Source organism: Salvia hispanica, chromosome 5 (assembly GCF_023119035.1).
Source record: "Salvia hispanica cultivar TCC Black 2014 chromosome 5, UniMelb_Shisp_WGS_1.0, whole genome shotgun sequence".
In the NCBI taxonomy this organism is placed as follows: domain Eukaryota; kingdom Viridiplantae; phylum Streptophyta; class Magnoliopsida; order Lamiales; family Lamiaceae; genus Salvia; species Salvia hispanica.
Genome location: NC_062969.1, coordinates 35,745,890 through 35,763,692, shown reverse-complemented (window position 1 = coordinate 35,763,692; position 17,803 = coordinate 35,745,890). Strand labels below are relative to the sequence as shown.

The 17,803-nt window shown below is 40.7% G+C and overlaps 1 protein-coding gene across 1 annotated transcript; it reads left to right on the top strand.

Annotated features, from left to right (window-relative positions):
* The first annotated feature begins 11,149 nt into the window (after positions 1–11,149).
* On the top strand, positions 11,150–12,196 carry LOC125189933 (protein ALP1-like). The gene has a single exon (XM_048087151.1). It carries the CDS (start codon positions 11,150–11,152, stop codon positions 12,194–12,196), a length of 1,047 nt encoding a protein of 348 aa, XP_047943108.1.
* Positions 12,197–17,803: the final 5,607 nt, after the last annotated feature.

Below are 17,803 nucleotides of genomic sequence, written 5' to 3'. Positions count from 1 at the left end.
ATATACCCATGATAATGTACCGATGTATGAATTCGCGGATGGAAGCTATACTATATAGCATCCACAAATTCATAAATTCTTACCCCGACGGAAAGTGATGTATGAAATGCCAGTGATAATGTACGATATATCAATGATAATGTACAATATACCCATGAAAATGTACCGGGGTATGAATTCCAGGGTATGAATTCGTGGATGGAAGCTATACTATATAGCATCTACGAAATTCACAAATCCATACCCCGTCGGAGAGTGATGTACGAAATACCAGTGATAATGCACGATATAACCATGATAATGTACGATATACCCATGATAATGTACCGGGGTATGAATTCCAGGGTATGAATTCGTGGATGGAAGCTATACTATATAGCATCTACGAAATTCACAAATCCATACCCCGTCGGAGAGTGATGTACGAAATACCAGTGATAATGCACGATATAACCATGATAATGTACGATATACCCATGATAATGTACCGATGTATGAATTCGCGGATGGAAGCTATACTATATAGCATCCACAAATTCATAAATTCTTACCCCGACGGAAAGTGATGTACGAAATACCAGTGATAATGTACGATATACCAATGATAATGTACAATATACCCATGATAATGTACCAGGGTATGAATTCCAGGATGTACGAAATACCAGTGATAATGCACGATATAACCATGATAATGTACGATATACCCATGATAATGTACCGATGTATGAATTCGCGGATGGAAGCTATACTATATAGCATCCACAATTTCATAAATTCTTAACCCGACGGAAAGTGATGTACAAAATTCCAATGATAATGTACGATATACCAATGACAATGTACAATATACCCATGATAATGTACCGGGGTATGAATTCCAGGGTATGAATTCGTGGATGGAAGCTATACTATATAGCATCTACGAAATTCACAAATCCATACCCCGTCGGAGAGTGATGTACGAAATACCAGTGATAATGCACAATATAACCATGATAATGTACGATATACCCATGATAATGTAGCATCGTATTACACATCGGGCCCAAAGTTAACATCATTCACCAAGGGTTTAGTAGTCCATGGGGCTAGGGTGTAGTACCATCATATTAACATAACGTTCACTAACCGATGGAAGTTAGATCCAGTCCCCTAGGGTTAACTCATCCATAGGGCTAGGGTATAGTATCCACAAGATTACCCTAGTGAACGTTGTGTTACTGAGTCGGTACTACACCCTAGCCTCATGGATTACTAAACCCTTGGGGAATGGATATAACTTTCGTCACTTAGTAAAAAAATTATAATCTACATTACGTAGAAGGAGCATATACATTAAAACACATTAATGTACATTATTAACACATTAATGTACAAATTAAGTTAATGTACTAATCCATATAAATGATGTAACAGTAATATACCCAAATTGCCCTTTAATGTACGAAAGTGGTATAATAATGTACGGCGATGCTTTTAATCAAAGCCATTAGATTAATAGATCCAATGGCTTATATTAGTCCTATGTTTTATACTAGGGGGTGATAAGGAGGGTAATGCACCCCTATATATATATATATATATATAAGAAAACCCGGAAAGGAGCTTATAAATCGCTCGACGCTAAATAATTGAAATTACAATTAAAAGTTCAAAATACTACGTGAATTAAATAGAAATAACCACTAAATAAATTAGCTAATCAACTAACTAAATACTCTTTCTCCCAACGCTCAATGCTTGGCGAAGTCTGCGAAGTGGTCCGGTGGGCGCCGGTGACGGCGCGAACGATCCTTCGCTATGGTTCTCTCAGGCTCTCCGCTTCCACTGGCTCCCGTATCAAAGTCACTCTCCTCCATCCGTTGCACCGGTGTCTCTCCAAGGCGAGCTGACGGCAGACTCGTATCAACTCCCCCCACCTTAGAAGCTTCCTTGTCCTCAAGAAGCAGCTCCGGGAACCTTCTCCTAACAACTTCCCATGGCTCCCAACTCGGCTGATCACCCCCGTCGTCGCCCCACTCCAACTGCACCTCCTCGACAGCAGCTCCGTCCTTCCATACTGACCTGCGATCCAGCACTCGCGTAGGTCGCACAACTGGACGTCCTTGGGAGAACTTCGACGGCCACGCCTCTGCATCACCATCCTTCCCCACGATGAAAGGCTTCAAAAGGCTCACATGGAACACATTGTGCACCCGACTCCCCTCGGGCAACTTCAGACGATATGCCACCTGGCCAATCCTCTCCAGCACCTCAAAAGGCCCATAGAAACGCCTAGCCAACTTCGTCGACAATGATCGCGCCACCGAATGCTGTCTGTACAACTGCAATTTCAATAACACCAGCTCACCTATCTCGAATTCCACATCGCGGCGGTGCTTATTGGCCGCCGTGCGCATCCGTTGTTGGGCACGTTCCAAATTTTGGCGAAGCTTCACAATCAAATCGCCCCGCTGCTGGATCATGATCGCCACATCAGGAGGCGTTGCCGCCGATGGCGGTGCAGCGATTAAGGACGGCGGATCCCGCCCATACAAGGCTGTGAATGGGGAAGTGCCCAAGCCTTCGTGAAAAAAGCAATTAAGCGCCAATTCCGCCCACGGTGAAAAATTGGCCCACTTAGCCGGTTTATCTGCTACAAACGCGCGGAGGTATTGCTCCAAACCTCGGTTGCGGACCTCCGTCTGCCCGTCCGATTGTGGATGATAAGCTGTGGAGAAATTGAGCTTAGTACCGCTCAGCCGCAGCATGTCCTCCCACACCTCATTTAGAAAAACCGGGTCCCGATCCGACACCAAAGTTTTCGGGAATCCGTAATGCTTGACCACCGTATCAATGAAGACCGACGCCACCTTTAATGCATTGAAGTTCTTAGATAAAGGGGCGAAATGAGCATATTTAGTCAAGCGGTCCACCGCCACTAAGATTGTCGTGAACCCCCGTGATTGGGGAAGACCAGTAATGAAGTCCATGGACACGTCTTCCCAGACTTGTGATGGAATTGGGAGTGGTTGAAGCAGCCCCGCCGGTTTCTGTGTTGAGTATTTCGTCGTTTGGCATTCGAAACACGACTCCACAAAACGTTTCACATCCTTTCTCATCCCCCGCCAATAGAAAACAGCTGCCAATCGTTTAAACGTGCGGTCAATACCCAGATGACCTGCCAACGGGGCGGCATGATACTCCAGCAAGAGCAATTCCTTAGCCCTCGAATCGGCGCTGACGTAGAAACGTCGCTTGTAATACAGCATGCCGTCGATCAGTTCCACCCCGGGATCAGCATTCCCCAACTCCAACGCCGCACGCACCGCTATTAAATCCGTCGTGCTGTCCACTTCGTCCCGCAAGATGGCTAGCACGTCAGGTACTGGTCGTGCCACTGCCGTGAGTAGGCGTGCGTCCTCGCGAGATCAGCGAAGTGATCCGTGGCCTCGGTTACGGCCTGGTCTGCCGGCGACTCGGCAGCCTCGGTCAGCGGAGCTGGACCCGTCTCCATGTCTCTTCTGGACAATGCATCAGCCACTTTGTTAGACGCCCCCGTCTTGTATTCAATACAGAATTTGTATCCCATCAATTTCCGCGCATAGAACTGTTGGTCTTGGTCTGGCGTTTGGATAATCTGTTGCAACAACTCTTTCAAGCTTTTTTGATCATTCCGAATCACAAATTCCCTACCAAGTAGATACTGCCGCCACTTCTGTACTGCCTCCACGATCGCGTACAATTCTTTGTGATAAGTCGAGGAAATGCGACGCTTGGGCCCAAGCTTCTTGCTAAAAAACGCCAAAGGATGACCGTCTTGAAGCAAAACCGCGCCAATACCAAAATCAGACGCATCCGTCTCCAAGTAGAAAGTCTTGGTAAAATCCGGCAAACGGAGAACCGGGGCAGATGACATAGCCGTCTTCAAAGCCGTGAAGCTAGCTTCCGCAGCGGGTGACCATAGAAAGGCCTCCTTTTTCAGTAACTCCGTGAGAGGCCCTGTGATAGATGCATAGTGTTGCACAAACCGCCGGTAGTACCTCGTTAACCCCAAGAAGCCGCGGAGCTGATGTACAGATTTGGGAACCGGCCAAACTTGCATAGCGTCGATCTTGGACGGATCCGCCTTGAGTTGCCCCTCCGCAATCAGGTGACCGAGGTATTCGACCGTGGTACACGCAAAGGTGCATTTAGAGAGTTTAATAAAAAACTTACTCTTCGTCAAGATAGTCAAAACCTCGTTCAGATGGCGGACATGAGATGGTAAGGTGGGGCTGTAGATTAGGATGTCGTTGAAGAAAACGATGACGAATTGTCGCAGAAAAGGCCGAAACAAATTATTCATGGCCGCCTGAAATGTTGACGGTGCGTTTGTTAGCCCAAACGGCATTACCAGAAATTCGAAGTGGCCATTGTGAGTGCGAAATGCCGTCTTAAAAATATCCTCCTCACACATCCGAATCTGGTGGTACCCCGAGCGCAGATCCAGCTTAGTGAAGAACCGCGCCGCGCCTAGCTCATCAAAAAGCTCATCCGTTGTCGGTATCGGAAAGTGGTCTGGCACCGTTGCTGCATTCAAGGCTCGATAATCAATACAGAAACGGAAGGACCCATCCTTCTTCCTGATCAACAATACAGGTGAAGAGAACGGGCTCTGACTGGGGCGAATGATGCCCGCCTCCAACATCTCTCTAACCTGGCGCTCTATCTCCGTCTTCTGAAAGTACGGGTATCGGTATGGCCGCACGTTGACCGGCTTCGACTCCGGAAGTAAATGAATTCTATGGTCGAATGGCCTCTTAGGAGGCATCCCAGCCGGCAACCCAAACACCTTATCGTGAGCGCCCAAGACTGCCAAGATCTCCTCCGGCAGATTCGCGGGGAACGCGATTGCCTCTACTGCAGCAGGCTGCTCCTCCTGTTGAGGCAGCTGGACCAACTCATACATCTCTGGCACGCCCTGCAAGGTCAATAAAGAAGCAAACTGGCGCAAAGAAGCCACTCGAGCCACCGGTGGAACCAACTTCAGACAAATATGTTCTCCATTTCGCACAAATTCCAGCGTTGCGGTGTCATAGTCATTTGTCACACGGCGAAGGGACTTCAGCCACATCCTCCCCAAAATCACGTCCGGCCCATGAATCGGCAGAATGTGCAAATCCACCAGAAACACATGATTCTGCACCACTATCCTTGTTTGCTGACTAACCCATGAGCACAAAAGAAACTCTCCATTGCCAACATATACTCGGAAAGGGCGAACCTTGTGTAGGGGCAGCGCCAATTTCTCAGCCACACGGGGATGTAGGAAGTCGTGTGAACTCCCGTGTCCACCAAAATGCGCACCTCCGTCGCCCCAACAGCTCCTACCAACTCGATTGCATCTTCTTTCTGACGCCACTCCATCGCATAAATATGCGAGATATCTGTGGTCACAATCTGAGTATCCTGCAACTCCTCATCCTCATCTCTCTGATCGTCATCCGAGTCATCATCCATGCCCATGTAAACCAGAAATTTTCCGCGACAGTTGTGGCCTTCCACCCACTTCTCTGGGCACCACCAACATAGTCCCAAGCGCGACCTCTCGGCCTTCGCTTCCCTCGACAACCGTAGTACCGGAAGCTTAGAATATTCAGAAAATTTTTGCTGGTTTGGGCGAGATACCTGCTGTGGCTGCTGCTGTTGTGCCGACGGCGGCCCCTGCTGCTGAAACCCCGACTGACGCTGCTCAAACCGCCCACCGCTGTGGCGCTGGAACCCCGACGAAGGCTGCGTTCTTTCAATGCAGCTGTCGTACTCCACTGCCAATGCCATCGCTGCGGCGATCGATCCCGGAAATGCTGATGTTTCACCTGGTTTTTGACCGGTTGCGGTAGGCCCTTTATGTAAATAGGCAGGAGAATATATTCCGGTACCCCGCGCGCCCGGTTCAACATCGTCTCGAACGTCGCATTGTAATCAGTCAGTAATCCTGTCTGTTTCAGTTTAGCAATGAGACCAATAAAATTCTGGAAGCATTGAGGATCAAAGCGGCGATGAACATCCTCCAAGAAATCTGCCCAATTCGCGTCTGGATTATTCTCCCGATAATTAAAGATCCATTCCGACGCCTGTCCTTCAAACATCATCACCACATAATGAAGTCTATGATCCTCTGGAGTCCCCATGTGGTCAAAATAATATTGGACCCTCGAGATCCAATTAGCTGCCTCAGATCCATCGAAGCGCGGAGGCTTCATCTTCTCATAGCGTGGTTTCTCAGAACGAAAGTGATGCAGGTCTGAATATCCGCCTGTGTGCTGTCTGCTCTCCTGAATATCCCAGGTCGTCGGTTGCCTGGCATGGTTGTACCCTTCTGACCGATGATTGGGGTTATCCCACGCCGTCGATTGTCTGCCACGGCGGTCATACCCGAGACGCTCCCACGCAGCTGATTCCGGGGGTGCTGAACGGTACTGATTGCGGGAGGATGTGCCTGCAACTTCCAACATCGGCTGTGTCACGACCGACGTGGCCGCCGTTGTCAGTGCCCGCGGTCTCGATGCCTCCCCTCGCCATCCCTGAACGTCTGCATAGGGTGGGTCGGGATCAGGCCTGGGCGGCGGTGTAGGTATAGTTGATCGTCTCTCCGCCGCGTCTAGCCGGGCTTCAACCCTAGCCAACGATGCCAGAACGTGTTCCATGGCTAGCGCCGGCGCGTTCAAAGGGGCCGTCGATGATGGCAGCGGCTCCAGCCCTCGAATGATGGGCGACGTAGTCGGTGGTACAAATCGATTCGACATAGATAGTGAGCTCGAGATGAAGGCACCACTTGTTAAGGATAATCTCCTCAACTGCGATTAATTTCTCCGTGAAGTCGCGGGAGCTTTGCCCGACGATCGCACACGTTCGAATTTAGGGTTTGGAAGAAGAAGACTGAAACTTTGCGTGAAAAATATTCTATTTCCTGATGGTTGAAATAAAATACACGCCTATTTATATCTAGGACCCTAGGGTTGATTCGACCTACGATCCGGGAAAGAATCAACAAAGAAAACCCGGAAATGAGCTTATAAATCGCTCGACGCTAAATAATTGAAATTACAATTAAAAGTTCAAAATACTACGTGAATTAAATAGAAATAACCACTAAATAAATTAGCTAATCAACTAACTAAATACTCTTTCTCCCAACGCTCAATGCTTGGCGAAGTCTGCGAAGTGGTCCGGTGGGCGCCGGTGACGGCGCGAACGATCCTTAGCTATGGTTCTCTCAGGCTCTCCGCTTCCACTGGCTCCCGTATCAAAGTCACTCTCCTCCATCCGTTGCACCGTTGTCTCTCCAAGGCGAGCTGACGGCAAACTCGTATCATTGTGGCTGTATACATAGGTGAGGTCATCAATGTGGTCAAGGAGAAGGTTCACTAGATTTGCGGAAAGGAGAATATTTTCATTTTTAATTTGTGTAATATGATCATATATTTTATTCATATTTCTTATAATATATGTTTTTCTGTAGAAATATAAAAATACTTTATAATTTTTGGCCTAAAATCAATTAGACACATAAAATTTTAAAAAATGTATCTTTCCCAATCGTCTCTATTATTTCACTTGAAAAGAAATAAGTATATGAGTCAAATAATCCAATCCTTACAAATACATGAATCCAATCCATTTATTTAGTATTTTTTTCTCATATTTATAAAGTTATGTAGAAAAGTTTATTTTAAAATCATATGGTACTAATCTTTGCAGAGAGAGAGAGATAGTCAAAACTCTTTGAAGAGATATAAGAGAGCAGCTGCTTGAGGGGCAAAAATATGTGGCATTTTGGGTTCTTGATCTATTGGGCCTTTATTCAATAAATTTCACCTTGGATATTTAGTACTCTGAGAATTGGGCCAATCCAAAGATCTAGTCTGCTTATTAATTTAGTATCTAGAAATTAAATTGCATAATAAATACTCCATCCAGATCTCTTTTTCCATTTTTACTTCTCCACAAAATTAGTCATTCACTATAAATTTTTTTTCCTGTTTATCTTTATTCTATTTTATCAATTTTATATAATTACAACTCACATCATATATTACCAAAATTATTAATAGTACATAGAGGTAATGTTATATTATTCTAAATAAATATATATAATTTTACAATTTCATGAAAATAATTTAACTACAGAGATTATAATCTACGAGAACTTAATCGAGATAACTGTTTTTAATGATTATTTAACTTATGAATATAAACAATTAACGAGGTTGTAATGCTGCGTGATGAATATTGCATGGAAGCGGTGTCAGATATATATCAAGGACATGACAAAAATAAAAGTTAAATTACCTAAGAAATTACTTACGGTTATCAATCCGGTATTTACCGTCAGATTGCTGACTGAAAACAGCTATCAACGGATTGGATGGGTTACCGACCGAATTTCCTTAGTCCCTAACAAAAACATATTACCGACATATAAATTAACGACATAAAATGTCAATAACACTGTTTATTGACATATATTTGTTGTTTTTAGTGAATGCGATATATTTTCAAAATTTGGTTATGTATACTCTAAGCTTATTTTGCGTATAAGTGAGAGATTGTTAGAGTATACACTGCTTTATAAAGCTTAATTTCTAAGTTTATTAGAAAAATATTACTCCGTATTATCACACTATTTCTTATTCATTTATTATTGTTGATTAATTTTATAGAAAATACACTAAATAATGAAAGAAATGGTCCTTCTTCTACATTGATCGATAAATATACAATTATGAAAAATATTTCAGTGGATACCTTAGAGAAGATGTGGTTAATCTATCGCGAATGGTTGTTAGTGTTGGACTGAAGTCACTTCCTATTTGAACGACTTATGACATTGTAGTGTGATATTAAACTGAATGTATCACGTGGAGAAAAGTTCTTCTTGCTTGATTAGACCAAGTACGATATCGATGATAATTTATTTCTTAATCTATATTGGTAACATTGAGCATATATTGTTGGTCATGCTCTACTTTGTCTTATCAATATGTGTGAGTTTTCGCAACTACTATTACCATATCGTCCTGGGTAACTATGATCAACATACCAAGTAGACTATTATTGTTACTTTATAGAATCATGTCTTAGAGCATCCACAATGGATGCCCAATCTCATGCCCTATCGCCCGAGATCGGGCTCGAGCATGATCGGGCATCCATTGCAGGTCTCGGGCGTGCCCGGAGACGACCGAGAGTTCGGTTGTGACCGATCTCTCGCCCGATCCATCAGCCGTGAGATCGGTCGCCCATTGCAGGGGCGCGCCCAATCATGCGTTGGCCCGATCAACGCGTTTTTTATTTATTTATTTTTCTTTTTCAATTCTATAAATATACCTTAATTTCACTCATTTTTCACACAACTCTCACACATCTCTCTCAAATCTCTCTCCGTTGCAATATCTCTTTCACTCAATTTTCCAAAATGTTTTCGGGGAAGATATTGGTTGGTCTATGGAACGCGCTGAAGGGGTTGGCAGCGGAAGCGCTCACATAAATCAATTACATAATAATTCAGATCTATTTAGCGGATTATTTAGACAAATTCTATTCGCGTAATTATCACATGTATCATGCTCATAACTCAAATAATAACATGCTTTAAATTAATTGAAACCTAAAACATGTTTTTCTAAGGTTTAGCCATTATACCTTGATGATTCTCCAAAGAATCAAAGATAGCTAGCGCCTTCTCCACGTGAAGAACTTTAGTACAAAACCATGGATCTTCTGACTGGTTCCCGAACTGTGAACTGATATCAGGGTGGGCTGATCTCACCAGCGCACTAGGACTTAAATAGAGAAGACAGAAATCCTTTCCCACGGAGGAGAAAAATTCGACCTCTACTAGGAGTAGGGGGGGCCGAAAATTTTGAGAGAAAAACAAGTGTGTTTTCTGTTTCCTTTATTCTCCTATTTATAATAAGTCACATATTGGGCCCAGACAGGGATCTATGGAAGGCTTTGGATATGGGCTCCTCCAATTAGCTTTTTACTAATTAAATTAAACCCAATTTAATATAAGCTTAAAATTGGAATATTACGAGCAGCCACTACAGAAGTAATATTTGCACTCCCCATCCAAATCCGAAATTATAAGTACTTCGGGTTTCCAATACTTTATATTTATTTCCCGCGCTTAAGATAGAAACATCCATTAATTAATTATTGTCTGCTATGGACTTAATTAATTAATATTTTATTTATTCCAAGAGAGGACTCAGCGAGAAAATCCTATTTATTATTCATAGAGTAATTAAAACTCCAACTAGCTAGGTTCCGAATAATAAAACCTTATTTCAAGCTTCTCTTGAGGATGTTATCAAACGAGACTCACCTCGCGCACGATTCAACATAATAGCAATCCTATCACCGCTAGATATTAATCACCACTACCCAATATACCAGGCTTATTGGGTTGCGAAAAACCCGCACCATTTGGTAAGTCAAAGTAGTGCATAATTAATACCGTATGCTCAATGCTAACGTACATTGATTGAGAAATAATTTACGAGACCTCGTCTTTCAGTAGATAGCATAAAGACTATCTCGCTGTTAGATCCATTCAATGCTATACCACACCAACGTCATCTTATTTCAGTAAGGCTTAGAAATAATCGGACTGACATTGCAACCTTTCACGATAGGTAGTCTAAGCCTATCTAGGTTGTGAAATTCTTCTTTTTCTTTGTTTAGAACTGACCGTGTTACCTTAAAGTGAACGACGCCCACAACCGGTCTACTAAAACAAAGACTTAGACTTTGTTAAGTTACTTATACATTTAAATATGCAATAAACATCCATTAAATGTAAAACATAACAACATTATGACAAAAATAATCTGTTTATTCATTTGAAAAATAAAATAAGAGTTTTAATAGTATTCAATCACTCGAAAGGTGATTTCTAGTATACAAACTCTAACACGCGCAATGTTTGCTTTCGGGAACCAGATTCTCGCCGGTATTCGTGCAATACAAGAGCAAGAGCAAGCCGAATAGCAGGCCCAAGAGCAGGTCCCGAGGCCCATCCGTCCGTCGAGTGCATATCCTAGCTCATCAACGTCTGTTCGAGGACTACTTCGCCGAACATCCCCGGTGGGGCGCGCCGGTTTTTCGCCGACGGTTTAGGATGCGGCGAGAGCTGTTTATCCAGATTGTTCACGCGTTGGAGGCGTGCGACGAGTACTTCCAGCAGCGGGAAGATGCGGCCCACAGAAAGGGTCCATCCCCGCTGACGAAGTGCACGGTTGCACTTCGTCAGTTGGCATACGGCTCTACGGCGGACATGTTCGACGAGTATCTTCACGTCGGGGATACAACTGTCCGGGAGTATCTGGTAAGTTTTTGTGCGGGCGTTATTGACGCCTTCAACGCCACATATTTGCGCAAGCCGAATGCCCAAGACTGCCAGGACCTGCTGCGGATGCACGATACGGTGCACGGCTTTCCTGGAATGTTAGGGAGTATTGATTGTATGCACTGGGAGTGGAAGAATTGTCTTGCAGCGTGGAGTGACCAATTCACCAGTGAGTATAAGGGTACCCACCCAACGATGATCCTTGAAGCAATCGTTGACCACAGTATTTGGATTTGGCATGCTCACTTTGGCGTGGCGGGGTCCAACAACGACATGAATGTGTTGAACTCGTCCAGTCTCTTCACTGAGCAATGCAATGGCAACGGTCCGGTTATCAACTTCAATGCCAACGGACGACAACATCATGTGGGGTACTACTTAGCCGACGGTATTTACTCGAGATGGCCAGTTTTCTTGAAGACTATCTCCTGCCCAACGGGTGCGAGGAGAGAGTTTGTTGCGGCAAAGCAGGAGGCTGCACGGAAGGACGTGGAGCGAGGATTCGGTGTGCTTCAAGCGCGTTGGGGAATAGTGAAAGGCCCGACTCGTTCCTGGTACATGCATCATATCGCCAATGTCATGTACGCGTGCATCATCTTGCACAACATGATTATTCACGATAAAGGTCGTGCAGCTAGTCAGTGGTCCGATGATGAAGCCGCTCCGAGCGCATGTCATGCAGCCCCGCCGGTCGTTCGAGGTTTACCCTATGGAATCAGCGGGAGATTGCAAGATCAGGAGAGCATGCGCAACCAACAAGCTCATCTTGATCTCATGAACGACATGATTGAAGAAGTTTGGACGCGTAGTGGTCGTTGAAATTGTACCTCTTTAGTTGTAACTTTAAAAAAAAAATAATTGAGTAATGTATGTTTTTTGCTAGTTCTTTAATTAGAAGTCTAATTTTGCTATTTATAATTGATAAACATAAAAAAATTAAAATTAAAATTGAAATGAGAAATGAATAATAGATAGGGCATGCACTAGGATTCCACCATTGCAGAAAGATAGGACATGCTGACATGGCAACCACTAGAGCTCTCACTAGGGCATGCACTAAGATATCTATTGTGGATGCTCTTAAGTATGCCAAAGCTGATATTGTCCCACTACAATTTTCAGAATATAAAAAGTCATTTCATAACTCTGATCACTCTTTGAAAAAATTAGTTAATTAAATTGAGCTGGCGACAAAACACGATTAACTAGTGAACAGATAAACTCTCTAACAAAGGAAATCAAGTAAATTAATAATGTTTCCAAATTATGTAATCTGAATTTGAAATGTAAATCAATATTAATCACGACAATGACACTAACATTTAAATAGTTTATTCAAATTGAGCTAATTTAGTCAAACAAAAATCTATTACGATAAGGTCTATCCAAATCTCCCTCTGCTCTTCTTGTCATATTTTCTCTTCCCTAGGTTTAGAAGTTTGATAAGTACAATTACCCACTCAATATTCAAAATTTTAAATAAGGATAATTGGCTAGAAAATTTGTTGGCGGATCCAACTACTAAAGTGATGGCAGTAACATATCCTCATCTAAAAAAAATAGCATAAAAAAATAACTCTTGATCCAGAGAGATTATGCCTACGGTCTATCTATCTTATTTGATGACTATCAATCATTATACTCCTTTCATCCCCAAATAATATAAACTATTTCATTTATTCGTCCGTCCCTGAAAAGTATGAAATTTCTAATTTAAAAAAAATTCAAACAACATATTATTGAAATTTCTAATTTTGAAAAATTCAAACAATATATTATCCCTACATATCATTTTATTTACTAACTTATACGATGTCATTAACAACTTATACCATTACAATAGTGTTGACCCCACTCTCGACTAACATTATTTTCACTATCCTTTCTTTCTCTCTCTTACTTTTTTCCTTGTTTATTAAAACTCGTGCCGAACCCATTGTTCATACTCTTTGGGGACGGAGGGAGTAGATGTATATAAATTTCGTTGAATTAACTCAAGTATTTTTCGGAATAATCCTATGAGATCCTCGACAACGGTGATCTTCGAAACATCCTCAACATGATCTTGATCCCTCGATAAATTATTTGCAATTTAGATTAAAAGGAAGTCAATACCAGTATCAGTTTTAATAGTGTAAAAAATTAATACTTCTGTTGGACTTGGGCATGATGGGTTTGTTGATCCATATTTAAAATACAAATGGGAATTGGGCATGAGGCATGCACCAACCAAGTCGTGGATACGATGTCTCGAATTTAATGTTGGTTCATGGATTTCACTCTCTGCATTTATTCATTCAGTAAATAGTTTAATTGAAACTACGATTGTGCGTGAAAATGCTAGTTAGTGTTGTGCTACATGCATCACCGTTGTCAATCAAATCTTATTTTATTTTATTTTTAATTGGAAAAAAGGATTGAGAATCTTTACTTATAAGTCCATCCTTATAAAGAAGGGAAATAATATTAATCTACAAAACTCGGATAATTTTAACTAAATTCTTAAGCGTATCGTCTGTTTACAACTTTATTTTCATGGTTTTCTATTGAATGACATTTAGTCATATATACTTTGTTATTTTTATTAATTAATTAGTTTTATGTTACTTGTCAACTACTATAATTAATAATTCTACTTTCGCTAATTGATTATCTAAGATAACATCATTAGAAATAATAAAAATACTAAAATATTGAAGGACATGTTTAATTTTTTGATATCTCAAAAACTATTTCTAGTTCCAATCATTCAAATTCTAAATTATTGGCTGACCTATCTTTTGAGCTTGCTACTATCTAGTTAACTGAGTTACACAGGAATATTAAATATCATTATAATTAAAACCAATGTTACGTTAGTCGCTAAATTAGAGTGAAAAGATGGGGGTGTCAAAAACATACCTAATGGAGTATTTAATTATTCAAATGTATTAATATATGGAGAGTGGACATGCATGTTTGTGGCATGTTTTGTGGAACGTGATTACAAATGTCTAGTCTTTGCAAATCTCGGAGGATTTTTATCGTGAGATATGTCTGAGCGATTAATCCAATGAATCTAATCAATTAATGCGTAGATTGTTTTCATAATCTTATTCAGTCATTTCCCCCTATTTGTGTAGGTGCAGTCGTACATGAATGTACTAAATTTTTAGTACTATATTTTTGGAAGTAAGAAAAAAAGGGAGAAAATTGAGAATATTCTTCGATTGATTCTTCATGCTAACTAATGTTTAAACTATCACTTTAAAAATTAATAAAAATATCCAAAACCTTAATTATATTAATTACAACAGGGTCGGTGATCTACTTAAAATTAACGTAAAACAAAATTAGGTTGTGTTATTATACATATTACATGGGAATCTCAATTGGGTCAGCCCATTCGAGTTCGGGCTAATTAGTTCGGATTGTTATGTTATTTTAATGCGAATCATTCGGAGCTACTATAATTTGTTTTAACTCTGAATATACTAAAGAACTCAAGTGTGTACATTTGATAAGACGACCACCTACCACAAAATACATTCAATAGCCTTTCTCCATTAATGACCTCACAAAGCTCCCAAAAACTTTTCATGATACCTAGAGCAACTATGGTGCTATCATTTGGGTACTTGGACAATGTAGTTAGCCTGTTGGAGAGCCTCTTCCAAGTTGCATTCTATTTTTCTTAAGAAGTTATTATCTTTTCGTTGGAATCCCTTGCGTACTTCGAGGAGGAAGTACATACTATAAAGTTTCACTATTACTATCTCCGTCTTCTAGATATTGTCCCATTTTGACCCGACACAGGTTTTAAGATATATAATGAACAGTGAGTTGAAAAAGTTAGTGGATCGTGAACCCTACTTTTATATATTCGTTTTATAATAAAATATGAGTAGGAATGAGTTAGTGGAATATGAGGTCCACTACTGACTCAACTTATTTTTAACACAAGTATACCCGCAAGTGTACGGGGCTAATGTAGCAAATAGTAAGCAAAGAGTATCGTATCCACAGAGACAATCAGTGTCAACCTAATTACCACGAACCAACCTCAACTACTATCTAGATGAATCGGAAAGTTTGGATTTTCTAAATCTACTTAAAAGCAAGATAAAAACAGTTAAAAACAACTAGAGAACTGAAAGCAAATAAGAAAACGAATGTAGATCAAGGATGAGAAGGGTAGAATCCTACGGGATCGATAACAACTATCCTACGCTCAACTAACTTCTTAACTATGCCAACAAAGGGTCTCAAGGGTTATTAAGCTATCACTAAGGTAAAACTATATCTTTTCTCAAAGCATATAATTTGTAGATTGCTACCTAGAACCGAAGTGTCCTTCCTAGAACTAAGATAACAACTCCTAAAAGCTCCTAAGATACTTAGCTTCATTCAAATGCTCAAATCTGTCAATTATATTGGCAAAGACGTCAACTTCTCTTCTTTCAAATTAAACTACTCACTTCCCAGGTATTGTAGTAAAATCCACATGCATTTATAAGGTGATCAATCAAATAAATGTATAAGCACAAGAGAAGTCAAAATAACCACATGAGCCAAGGCATAGAAAAAGGAAATCAATTAAACATAAGAATCATTGTATCTCCCCCGTAGAACTCTACGAAGGATTTAGCTACTCATGTTCATCACAAAAGTCAAAGAAATATTCAAAGAAATATTCAAAAACATTGTTTGAATAAGAATAAAACTAAAAGTAGAAACTCCTAGAATTGGATTGGGCGGATTGGAGGTCTCGTCTTCAATCTTGCGATGAATACTCGCCCTCTGCTCGTTCTTCTCTTCTTCCTAGGTGAAAAAGTAGTATTTTTGGGGTAGGAGGTGTGTAAGTTGTGTTTGGAGGCGTTTCCTAGGCATATATATACCTAGGGTTGACTTTGGGCCCAAATTAAACTGTCGAACGAAGCTGGCGGGTCGCCAGGTTGGGTGTGCGTTGAAGCTGGCGAGTCGCCAGCTGCTTACGGCATTTTTTTGTCTTTTGCTGGCGGGTTGTTCGTTTGCATGCGAACTTGGCGGGTCGCCAGCTATGTCACTGCTCTGCGCAGTCTTGGTAAAACGGCCATAATTTCTTCTACCAAACTCCGATTGAGACGTTTAAGATATCCACGCGAAGCTATTTCGAAGACGAAGAGAATGATATGCATTACATGCGAATCGGACTTCAAAATCTCCAGATAAGCTGTATCGAACATTGAGCAGCTGCACATCCACATATTTTGTACATTTTTCTACACATTCTTCACAAAATGGTCAAAATACCAACATAATAGAGGAGTAGCTATAACCATGTCTCAAAGTACACAATATATGATCAAAACCAAGTAAAACTACCCTATAAAGTCATGTAAAATCCAAGTGAATCAACTACCAAAAATAGTAAAAAGTGAAATGGGACAAACTTTGGGGGATGGACGGAAATGGAAAGTGGGACAAACTTTTAGGGACAGAGGTAGTAATATGTTTTCTTCTTTTGGAGATTCTGTACCAATAGTGTCAGTGGAAACAACATTCTCATCGGGATTTGGTTTAGGAGTTATCTCGGATATGTTAACTCTCAAATAGAGGGACTTGCCAATGGCACAACCCTACTTAGATTGTCCTCCGAGCTACCTATAGGCCACGAAGACTCACTTGGTCGCACAAGGTGATAGCTTGGTTTTCTCGTGTTTTCGTATATTGTACATTTGAAAACTTTGGATAAAAGGTTTAGGTATTCGTGCCAACTTGAATTATCTTGAAATTATTGTATTTTTATCTAGATCACCTAATAAAGACATTCACTGATAAATGCTTGACACTAGCTCACTAATTGTGCATATTCGTATCGTCTAGAAAAATTATCTGCCTAAAATCAATAGACTTGATAGAAAAACGCACTGACTCTAATCAATTTTTATGCATGTTCGTATTATATTTTCATATTGTCTCTGAAATTATAAGCATAGTAAACCATAAGGCTCCTTATATTTTCCACAGTAGTATATGAAATGAAAAACTAAATTTCTAGTACATTTTATATAAAATTTATGACAATGGAATACATCTTCATAAAATAGTAACCTTTGATAATTAATATTCCCTTCGTCTCAACTAAGATTATATACTTTCCTTTTCGTTTGTCTAATATATATGGAACGATATATTTTAATTTTTGAAAACTTTTATTCTCTAATTAATTTACTCAAGCTCATCCTTTTTTTCTTTCTCTGGTTAGAATTTAACTCTCTTTTCCTCTCTAGTTACTTATACCTACATTTTTTTTCTTTAAATTAGGTATGTTAACCAATAATTTTTCATCTCTATTTAATACTTAACCAATCTGTTTTCTTAAAATCACTGTCAAACAAAAAAAATGTGTCTAAAAAAAGAGTACTACTAAAATAAAGAAAGAACATAGTGCTGACTCGGACGTGC